The 11,815-nt window shown below is 40.4% G+C and overlaps 1 protein-coding gene and 1 pseudogene across 4 annotated transcripts in view; one reads left to right on the top strand and one right to left on the bottom strand.

The window, feature by feature from the left end:
* Window positions 1–333: 333 nt before the first annotated feature.
* The window catches only part of POC5 (POC5 centriolar protein), a 38,171-nt gene continuing 26,689 nt past the window's right edge, over window positions 334–11,815 (top strand). Inside the window, exons 1-6 of one of the 3 annotated variants that reach the window (XM_081089757.1) lie at window positions 351–449; window positions 1,712–1,824; window positions 3,840–3,935; window positions 5,516–5,657; window positions 7,557–7,634; window positions 11,583–11,788. In XM_081089757.1, coding sequence (XP_080945883.1) covers window positions 3,852–3,935; window positions 5,516–5,657; window positions 7,557–7,634; window positions 11,583–11,788 — 510 coding nt within the window. In that variant the 5' untranslated portion in view covers window positions 351–449; window positions 1,712–1,824; window positions 3,840–3,851. Of the gene's footprint in view, window positions 450–1,711; window positions 1,825–3,839; window positions 3,936–5,515; window positions 5,658–7,556; window positions 7,635–11,582; window positions 11,789–11,815 lie in introns of all 3 variants that reach the window. The other 2 variants (XM_081089756.1, XM_081089758.1) reach the window with 2 other exon arrangements.
* Window positions 8,917–10,898, bottom strand: LOC308518052 (large ribosomal subunit protein uL22-like; annotated as a pseudogene). The gene is made up of 3 exons: window positions 10,865–10,898; window positions 10,255–10,478; window positions 8,917–9,302 (listed from the first exon to the last, which is right to left on the bottom strand). The product of its transcript is annotated as a large ribosomal subunit protein uL22-like (transcript).

Below are 11,815 nucleotides of genomic sequence, written 5' to 3'. Positions count from 1 at the left end.
GCATGAGGACCACACGCATAGATTGGGTATTAACGAAAGACAACAGCGTTCCGCCGTGGCTGACTTCGGCCCTGCTCAGCAGCCCAAATCCGGTTTCAGAAGCGGCTTGCAGTCGGCAGTCGCAGAACGGAACTGAGCATGCGCTCCCAGACGCTCCGCAGGGCTCCTTAAGACCCCGCCCCCTCAGGACCAGAGGGCGGGGCTTTCCCTAGTAACTTAACTCCGGTTTCTCCCCGCCGCGGTCTAAGACCCCGCCCCCGGCGGGCTGACCAATCACACGTCAGGTTGCTGAAGGTCGGGGCCAATGCCCAGGGCCGTCCTTAATTCCTCGCTGCAGTTTGAAACTGTCAGGCTGCTGCTAAGGGAGCCCCGGTACTGGCTGTGGCTTTAGCAGGGGCGCGGCGGGCGGACGCGGACGGAGGAGTCGGGGTTCCTGGAGAGCTGCGACGGTGGGTAGCGGCGCCCTGGGCGACCCCGAGCCCCTGGCGGAGGCAGCGAAGTGGGCTTTAAAGTGCTTTGGCCCAGATTTCCGCCCCCGAGCTCCGGGCTGGGAGCACCGCCCCCTAGACCCGGCCTTTCTGCTGTTCGGCGGGGCGGCCAGGTCGCGAGGTTTTCCTCTTCGAGTCGTGGCGAAGAGAGGGCAGAAGGAGGGATGCCTCAAATATAGCGGTTACTGTCCCATAGGCTCTGGCCGTTTAAAACGTTAAGGGAGGGAAATAACCATGTCAAACGCTTCCTTGTTTTTAAGTAAGAATGTGATTAAACGGGTGGGTAGGAAAGTGATCGGAAAGGACTAGCCCTTTGCCGACTCGCAACTGCTTTCCCGTCTGCTGCGAGCCCTCGGGGAGGGAGCGGCCCGCGCACCCTGACCTTGCCTGCAGGTAACCGGGTCCGCGCGGGGCGCACCCTGCCGCCGGCTTGCACCTGTCACCCCTCCTCTGCCTCTTAGGGCTTACTTCTGAGTTCCCAGAAGGAGCCCTCTTTCCCCATCAGCCAGGTGATTACCAAGACGTACTTTGGTTTACCTGGCCATAAAGAAGCCCTCGGAACCTTTTATCCCTGGTTTCTGACGTTTTGGGTTAGAAAACACTGAAAATTTAGTGAGCCGATGTACATCCGCCACCCGTGAAAGCAAGCTCCATTTTCCTCCTTTGTTTCTGAACCTAGGAGAAGTAATGCTACCGTTGCAGAGTTTCCCATAAACGGCCATACCTTGTTGGCATCACAGCAGGGCAGGTGGAAGATTGAGCCCGTATTTTCCAAAAGTACAGTAGTTGTTAAGTGTCTGCAGTGTCTCTATTCAAAGACTCCTGTAAGTCCGACCATACTGTGCAGTTCCTTTGTTTTTTTAAATAATCAGCCCCACCCCACCCCCACTCCTATACTTCACTGACCAGCAAGCACATCCTAAAGGAAGAAGTGGATGGAAACAGAGATGGACCACGTTACCACAGGGGTGGGTTTGACGTCCTGTGGAGCAGCCATTCCTTGCTGAGATGTATGTGCTTATTTTATCCTTCCTAAGTGGCTTAGCGAAAGACAGGCAGGCAGAGATTTAGTTCACTTGTCATGTGTATATTCAGGAACAGCCACTGAATAAAGTTGAGCTGTCCTTTCCACAATCTAGCCCCAATCCATGTTTCTTCTAATATTGTGGTTTCCCTGGATCCGACCTTTCTGCTTCAATTTCCTCATCTCACTTACTTTTCAGCCCACTGTGATTGAGACCTGTTCTACTTTCCACTGAAATTGTTCAGGGAAATGTCATAGCAACTTCCTGACTGCCAGATTCAAGGGATTCTGTCCAGTTCTCATCTTTCTTTGGTATGTGACTCTGACTTCCTTCTCTAAGCTTTTGTGATGCTGTTCTTTCTGATAGTTTTATTGGTCTTTGTAGTCTTCTTTGTTGGCTTTTCTCGCCTCGCTTTAAATGTTAGTGGTCGTGGTTTTAACCTTTGTCTCACTATGGTAGTGGCCCTGCACTTTATTAGGGTTGTAGTTTCCTCTGAACACATACTGGAAGCTAAGGATCCTCTTCCTAGAAAAATACACGCATGTGCATTTATACTAAAAATAGTGCATACAATTTGGGTATATGGACTTCGGAGTAAGAAATTTTTCTATCGCTCCTTTTCATCGGTGATCTTATCCTCTCGTTCTTCAGCATTTCCTATTATGCTGATGATTCCTCAAACTATACCTTCAACCTAAAGCTCCAAAGCAGGGCTCCCACATTGTTTAACTCCAGGAAGCACCATTCACGTTGCAACCACTGTAAGTGGCAGTCCTGGGCTGGAGCACAGCGTACAGGGTGGCCATATGCTACATACCTGCAGCTTCATCTCAGTGCCTCACAGGTACTGCACACCCAAAACATCTGATGTTGAACCTAGTGTTCTTCCTCTCAACCTGCTCATCTTCCTACATTTCTTGCCTTGGTGAGTGGCACTATCATCTATCTAGTTACTCAAGTCAGACTCCTGAAAGCCATTAACAATTCCTCCCTTTAATCCCTGAACCAATTATTAACCATGGTCTCTCATTTCATTGCCATAACACAACTGTCTCATAGTCATACCCTCCATCTACTTCCCACTGCTGACTCCTAGATTCGGGTCCTCATTTATCTCCTGGATTACTGCCAGAGGGAACACTTACTTCTTGGACTGCTGCATTCGGCTCTCCATTGATCTCTCTTTCTTCAGGACCCAACTCTCTAATTCATCTTGAAAGTTGCCAGAGTGATCATTCTAAAAGACAAGCATGATCTGGTCATCACTTGTTTAAAGCATTTTAATAACTTCTCTAAAATAAAGACCAAACTTTTTAACATGACATAATCATGATCTTCCGTGATCTGGCTGCTCTCAGCCAAGCCTTGCTTTACACCCTTTGCTTATAGCCTTAACTACTATACTTACGTTCCTAGCATACCTGTCCATGCCTCTGTGTCTTTACTTATGCAACTCTACTGCCTAGTATACCCTGATAACTTTTATCTGTCTTTCAGATCGCAACACTGGGGTCATTTTCTCTATTAAAATTTTCTCTGGCTCCATTCTTACTTCTTCACACCCTCAGGATCTCACCCCATGAAAAATGGCTACTCCTGCCTCCTTTATTTGCACCTCCTTTATATAGGGTCTATCAGCACTTTTTTCATCAGTCACTTATATACCTATCTGGCCCCTCCCTATAGATTGTAAGTCCTTGAGGACTCATCTTACTTCCTCACCAATGTCTTACATGTTACTAGTATTCAGATAGTTTGAATATTCACTACTTGTCTTTTAAATAATTTACTTACTAGTTACTAAAGGTACTTTTATTTATTTATTTTTAAGACTTTCAACAATTTTTCTATGTGCGCATTAGAATCTGTTGTTTTGTATAGGCTTACTTTTCTTAAAATAATACTTCTAAAAGGTAAGTTTCCCAAGCAGGGAATTTGCTCAAATTGTTCATTCTCCTTGGCTCAGCATCTTCAAAGAAAGTGCACAACATCTAGGTCATCACACATTGTTAAGAACAGAGATCACAATCCATTATTCTCAACCCTCTACTGTGCGGATGTTTCTGAGGAGCCTCCATTTTTCTTTAACCTTTCATGTATTTGTTTCATCTCCTTTGCTACTTTATAAACTCACTAATTTTGGGAATTGAGTCTTTAACTATTTTTTCCTGTCCAGTGATTTTGTCTATGGTTGCTCAAATATGTGGAATGATTTTAAAATATCACAATTATTGTTTTGGATGGTGTTCCATCTCTATAAAAGGAATTCTATTTTAGTTTAAATATTGAGGGGGAAAAACTAAAGTTAACGTTTACTGTTTTATAGTATTTTTACAGAATGTCATCAGATGAGGAGAAATACTCATTTCCAGTTATGCAGAATGACTGCAACCAAAACAGTTCAAGCTCTTCAGATCTTCAGGTAGGAAGACATGTCTAAATTTGTTATGACTTACTTATTTTCAACAAATACTGTGAGGGAAAACTAGGAATACATTTTTCATTCATGCCATTTACATTTATAATTATAATCAATAATAATAAAAGGGAAATATGCTAATTAGACCAGACGTCCTTCCGGACGAAGCCCGGACCAGAGGGAAGCCGCCCGGCCCCGGGTGCCTGCCGGTGGCCGGAGGAGGGAAGCTGGGGTCCCGGTTGCCAGAGGGAAGCCGATGCCAGCAGCCAGGGGAAGGAAGGCCTACTCTTGCACAAATTTTCATGCATTGGGCCTCTAGTGTGTATATAATGTATAATGTATATCAGATTATACCAAACTTTAGGAATTATTTTACAGACTTTGGGAAATGCCTTACATTATTTTAATCTTTCTGAAAATAATCATGAGCTCTTTACTCTTTGTACAAAGGCTTCAAACAACACAGTGAGAGAAGCTGTAAATCTCAAACATTTTTTTCTTGGAATTTTCTCATTGTAGCTATCTCTTTATGAATGCTGCTTTCACTGTAATGCCAATTAATACAACATCAAACCATCCAAAGTTCTGAGGCCTAGATTCCTTAGTGTTCTACTCTAGGTTCTAGTCCCTGTTGCCACAACATTCATCACATTCTGCTGCTTGGACAGTGACAGATAAATTGACTGCAGAAGGTATGGGTTTTATATGAAATTTCTGAATTTCTTTCATTTCTAAATGTTTTATCAAAAATATGGATTCATATTTCTAGAGTAGGTTTTAATCGAGAGAATACTAACGTGGTATATCTTGAGTTTTATAATTATATCACTTAAGAAGAAAAAAGCTGGACATTATGTTTGTTACATTATGTTGAGTAAGTATAATATGAGAAAAGCTTCAAGAAAATATTTTATGAGCAAATGTGTTCCTTTAATTGAAATTACAAATTTAGACTTTGGGAAGCTGCTGTTAAAGTATCTGATTATTTACTAGTAAAGAAGCATTCGGGAATTGTGACAGATGTTTTATCCTTGCCTTCCCTTTGGATGGTATCTCTCCTACTTGATGCCATCTTTTTAGGTTTCAGTGCTTTCCTGTACTCTTCATCTCTGTCTTATCCAGACGTGTTTCTAGAGGGACCTAATTAACTCATTTATACTTGTGATATGATTTATAATAAATATATATTTGGTATTCATCCTGGTTTCTGGCACAGAGCTCCTAAAACATTGTAATTTCTAAAGCGATGGGAATGATAAAGGTGTCCTTCGTTATGAGATGACTTTTGCACCCACACCTAAAGATGAGGGCTGGTTGCCAGAGGAACCAATCATGTAATTAGAGGATTGGCAATTTCAGTCCTACCCCCAAACTTCCCGGGAGGGGAGAGGGGCTGGAAATTGAGTCTTGACTACACTTGAAAGCTACCCATGTCCTATTGTTGAAAATATTTCAAAATATAATAATATAAAATAGCTATACACTTTTATACATAGTAAATATATACAGCTTTTGTTATTCTTTTGCCTGAGTGTCCATTGCGACAGTGTTATAAAACATTATTTATTATTGGTTTCTCATAGGAAGAGTATGAAGAATTGCTTCGTTATACTATAGTGACTCCAAATATTGAACCAGGTACTTCACAGCCATCTCATTCTAAGGGAGAAGTGGCGCCAGATGTTAGATTTCATACTATAATTGATGATACTCTTCATAATCAAGGTTATGTATATTTTTCAAAACATCTCTTAAGATGTTATTTGAACTTATAAATGCAATTGACTTACGATTGTGAAAATGCTTCTCCAGTCAATGGTGAATATCACTATTATCTGGGGAAACTCTTTACGTTTTAATGTTATTCTTGGCTCTTATATGACAGCTGGATCTTTGAGCTTCCTTTGACTTACTTTTCTGAAAAGTAATAAATTTAAAGCAACACTGTAGCTATTGCATGTCTCTTAGTAAAATATGTAACATCTCTGTATTTGTTCTAATGTTATTTGTCAGGATTATCTTAAAAATAAATGCCCAATCCCCCAAATTAAAGATGGTCATTGGTAGCCCTCAGAATCCCTTAAGTTTATGAACCATATGCTGGGACTTTGTCAGCAGTATTTATATAGGCATAGAGGACTGTTTGAATTATCACCACAAACGTGAATCCATCCTTGGCCTATGTCAGTGACAGAATTGAGAGCTAGAGCTAATACAAATCAGGATGTATGATGATAGATGAGTAAAAGGTTGAAAAAGAAGGATGAAGCTCCTTTTACCTATTTGTCCCTTATTTAGTAAAGTACAGAATCCCAAACAGCTCATTCTAAACAAGGGTACAGAAAGCCCTTGTAAAACAGCTCTGATAATGGGCAGTTATCAACAATAAACTCTAAGGATCCCTACTTAAAGGCACATGACACAGCCTACTCACAGTCAGCAGGCTCCTTGTTTTCTGATAAGTCACAGCCCTAGTGTCTATTGTCCTTCTCCCTCTGTAGACATGGCCTTTCCATTGCTTCTCAATCTTTGACCTGTTGCATTGGATCAACAAGTAGACCACAATTGTAAAATACATATACTTATTCTACCACTGAACCATTTTAGCACTGAATACTTTCTGTCCAAATTTATTGATCTTTAAGAGATACGACCCTTGAATTCATTTTTATATCAGTGATATTGACCATGTTTTGATTATACTGGCACCTCAACATGGAGTTCCTACTGAGCAAACCCAAAGTGTTGCATATACTCCCTTACAAATGAATTTAGGCAATTAGTGTATTAGCCCTCTAAACCTCTGCCCTTAAGGTGGTCACCAAAAGCTTGTTTGCTTTTCTTTGGCTACAGTATTACTGTACTATTGTTCCCAGTGACACAACACAGGAGTTCTTTCCATGCCCCAACTCTGCAACCTTTCACGGTTATCACTTGAGATTTAAGACCCCTGTTCTTTTTCGTATGTAGGGTAGTATTTGTTTATGCTCTGCCTTTATCAAAAAGGACTTGAGACCTAAGCATACAACATGCAGAGAATTTAGATTATCTTGATTTACACATGGACTTGGTTAGAATGGACTATGTAAATTTGTCATCGCATTCCCTTTATTCTTGGTGTTGCCATTGTTTAGTGTAAGTGAGGTGTGTCAGAGTTGGCAAAGTCATTCTTGTGAGGTTTTTCCCACTTTTCGCCATGTATTGACTAAAGGTTCCTGAGGTGGAAATAAGGAAGTCCCTGTTTTGGGGGAAACGGATGTCTTTTTAGTTTGCAGCTAGTGAAAAGCAGCGGCCCCTGGAAATATCCAATGTTATTATACAGCATAGCCTTTTCTAAGTTCTAATGTCATTCATCCACTGATTCTCAGTGTGAATTGAATGCCACAGTAGACTGACTTTTCTTTCATCCATATTTGGTGGGTGGAATTGAGTTTATTAATATAAGACTTTTTCTAGTTTCAGAATCTTTTCTTTATTCTTGTTCTTTTTTTTAATGTTCCTCTAACCCACCATGTTATATTTTCTTTGTTCTAAAATTTTATTTATATACCTCAACCTTCTTAAATTAAGTGTATGTGAATAGATATTTTATTTAAGAGTGCTTTGGGGTGTTTTTCTTTACAGTAAGAAGAGAAAGAGAAACAAGGACGGAAGTTAGAAAAGGATGTGATTTAAATATTTCAAGTCATTCAAAGACAGAAGGTATTACTTTCTTTAGCTTGTTTTTATTAATATACAACATTTTGTGGTTTGATGAATATTTATGTAGTAAGAGGAATATTTTAGCATATTATTGGCAGGAATTTAAAATGCTGTTGTTGCTAACTTACTAATACTATTTAAAATAATTTTATAATCAAAATAGTACAATTAAGACAAACAGGTTTATTTATTATACTATGTGACATCCTTTCTTAAATCTCCTAGGTTAGAGGGCAATTTTCTTTTTAATATATTATTATTTTTTATTATTAATTTTTTATTTTTGTGTTATGGCTCTCTTTTTATTATTTTTTTAATTTTTTTATTGATTAAGTTATTACATATGTGTCTTTATCCCCACGTTACCCCCTACCCCCCCACTGATGCCCTCACCCCCCTGTTGTCTGTGTCCATTGGTTAGGCCTATATACTTGCATATAAGTCCTTACTTTTATTGTTTTCAGAGAAGGAAGGGAGAGGGAGAGAGAAAAATACATCAATGATGAGACAGAATCATTGATCAGCTGCCTTCTGCACGCCCTCTACTGGGGACTGAGCCCACAACTCAGGCATGTGCCCTTGACCAGAATCTACCGAGGACCCTTCAATCCCCACGCTGACGCTTTATCCACTGGGCAAAACCGGCTAGGGCAAGAGGACAAATATTTTTAAAGATTCAAAAGGATTTCAGATAGTTTGGCCGATTTCAATTTTTTCATAATGCATCATTTCCCAATTTTCAGGCATTTATATACTGACTTTATGATTTTCTTCCTATCTTTATTCCACCTGTTCTATCATTTAAGTGTTTTCATATATATTAATTTTTAGCTTTTTATTTAAAAAAATATATATTACATATGTTATTATTGTTTATAGCATAAAACTAATATAATCTTGTTACAAATAGAAAGCAATGGTAAAAATAAATGCAACTCAAACAAAGTTATTAAAGTTTGGTTGAATACTATTGGTAGTGGTGTGTTCAGCCTGATTAGCAAGTGTTACAGAGGTTTTAAAAGCATACTAGCACCAGATTGAAACTTTTTCTTTGACATAGAATAAATAATATAGTAAAAATAGAATACTTTTCATACTAGGTGATTCAATGTTATTTAATGTAAGGACCATTTAAGCCACCATATAAGAAATGCCTCTATCCTTTGGTTTTCTCACTTATAAATAGAAGGCTTGGGCAATGTAATTTATAGGGGATCTTCCAAGTTCTTTTTTTTTTCCTTCTTTTACTTCTATCAGTATTTATTTCATCCTGAATTTACTCTCAGGCCATAAGTTTTTGTTTCTTAAGTTTCTTCTGGGGTATCTTTTTCTTCTGTGCAACCTCCTCTTCTGGTTTGGAACAGTCTGTTCTTTTTCAGTAAGGATCATCTCAATGTGGCAGGGAGAGCTCATGTATAGGTTCATCTGCCCATGAGCTTTGTAAGTTCTGTACCTCATCTTAAGAGTTTTATTCACCTGGATGTGCTCAGTGACCAGAGACTCTACATCTAAACCCTTAAGCTCAGCATTACTCTCTACATTTTTAAGTATGTGCAGCAAAAATTTAGCACTCTTTTTGGGCCACTGACTCTGTGTCCAGCACAACTGTTTGGACTGGACACACCTACCAACTCCACCATTGTAACGACAGAATAGTGCATATAGCTTCTATAATAAAAGAGAAACATGCAAATTAACCATCGCTCCAATATGCTCAAATCACGCCCACAAGGCAATCAGGAGCGAGTATGTAAATTAACCCAACTAAGATGGCAGCGGCCACGGGGCTGGAGTGAGCAGGAGGCTTGGGTTGCCCTTGGCGATAGAGGAAGCCAAGCTTCCCACCTGCCCTGGCCGGTCCTGGGCTCTGCTCAAGGCTACAAAGTTTCAATTATAGAAGATAAATAAATCAAAGAAAAAAAAGAGAGGCTGGAAGCTTGGGTTGCCGGGGGGCGTGGCTAGCCTGAAAACGGCCTTCAGCCCCTCACCCAGGCTGGCCAGGCACCCCAGTGGGGACCTCCAACCTGAAGGGGGTGTGGCCAGCCTGAAAATGGCCCTCAGCCCCTCACCCAGGCTGGCCAGGCATCCCAGTGGGGACCCCCACCCTGATCCAGGACACCCTTCATTGCAAACCAGCCGGCCCCCACCCGTGCACCAGGCCTCTATTCCTATATAATAAAAGGGTAATATGCAAATTGACCCTAACAGCAGAACGACTGGGAATGACTGGTCACTATAGCACACACTGACCACCAGGGGGCAGACACTCAATGCAGGAGCTGCCCCCTGGTGGTCAGTGCGCTCCCACACACTGCTCAGCCACAAGCCAGGCTGATGGCTGCCAGCACAGCGGTGGTGGCGGGAGCCTCTCCTGCCTCCTCAGCAGCGCTAAGGATGTCCGACTGCAGCTTAGGCCTGCTCACCGCTGGCAAGTGGACACCCCCCGAGGGCTCCCGGTCTTCCAGAGGGATGTCTGACTGCCAGCTTAGGCCCGATCCCCTGGGGAGCGGGCCTCAACCAGCAGGTGGACATCCCCCGAGGGGTCCCAGACTGCGAGAGGGCACAGGCCGGGCTGAGGGACCCCCCACCCCCAAGCCTCTAGTAGCTTCTATAAAATGACATCCTTCAAATACATGGTGGCTTTTTGTATTCCCATCCCCATGATAGCCTTGGCAGTTTCACAAGTGTTCTTAAAGTGCACTTAAAGATCTGAACCTCTTAATTTGCATGATTTTGTGGGGTTTTCTTGGTCAAGTGAATAGCGAACCAAGATTCCATTTTTTTTAAAGGTGAGTGTATTATTTAAAAAAAAAAAAAAAAAAAGCAGAGTCCATGAGTGCAGATCTAGTTAGTAAAATCTAGTAAAAAAATACTATTCATGTGCCTTATTATTTGAGTTCCTAAACCATCTTCAGAATATATAGGTAGTGCTACATAGTGTGACTAGCTTAAACCATTTGTTTATATATTTTTATGCAAAACATACATATTAGAGAATGATTTCCTCCTTTTGCAAATATTCTTCATTTACTTTTAAGTAACAAGTTCTATAGTAGATTTATCTTTATCTTTGTTTTGAGTCATTCAGTAAGGAAGAGAGAAAAGCCCTTCAGTCTTAGTTATAGGACCCTCAAAACAAAAGTGTGATATGCAAGAAATGATGATCACTAGTCTCTAATTCCAACATACATGTGTGATAAAATATTCTGTGCTTTTTTAAAGATAGATACCAGTTCTCTTTCTGGCTCTGGCTCTCACTCCCATCTCTACACCCTGTATATGGGCAAGAGGAGATGGGAGTGTGTATATATATTATATAAAGTATATATATATTATATTATATTATATAAAGTATATATATTTCTCACCTCTATGTTGAGGGCAAACAGGGTATCTTATAGTTGAGTATCTGACAAATTAAATTACTAGTCTCTACGTATAGTGCTGACATTTAATAGTATTAAAACTTATCCCAGTGTTCTACATAAAGTAATAATAACATATATACAACCACTCTGACCTTGGTCAATTCCTTAACCCTTTCTGAACCTCAGTTTTGGAATCAGTAAAATGGAGATAATATTATGTATTTCTTAGGGTAGCATGTATTATGAGAGCTAATCCTTATAACATTTTTATTATAGGAACATACAAAGCACTTAGAAAATGCTCATATGATAACACAGATGATAATAGTTTCAGCTCAGGCTGGAGATGGATATATGAAGCATCTTTATTTGAGTATAGGAGGCATCTCATGCTAATTAGTCCTAAATCAGCGACAATACTGAAATTTAAATTATCCAGATTAATTACACTGAAAAGTCATTTCTCTGCATTTTTCTCAGCCTCCATAGTAACTGACATCTTCTAGCCTTCCAATATAAGTCCTCACCATTTTCGGTTGTTTTCAGTTTGCCTTAAACACTAAACTTTTTTTCATTCTAGGGTTATCACCAGTGTCATCACCAAGGAAGCCTTTTCACCCGGTCATGGATTTTTTCAGTTCAAATATTTTAGGCGACTCTTCCACACCAGGGTCTAATTCTAGTCATGCAGGTATCCATGAAATAATTGTGGGCAATTCCGTTGTTTCTGAAGAAAACCTTCAAAAGGTGGAAAGTGTACTGGATCTTTGGAGTTCAGGTCTTAAGGTATTGTTGTTGGATTAGTGTAATAGT

The sequence above is a fragment of the Myotis nattereri genome, assembly GCF_964212035.1.
Source record: "Myotis nattereri genome assembly, chromosome: 4".
NCBI lineage: Eukaryota > Metazoa > Chordata > Mammalia > Chiroptera > Vespertilionidae > Myotis > Myotis nattereri.
This window is presented reverse-complemented; position numbering and strand designations above follow the sequence as displayed.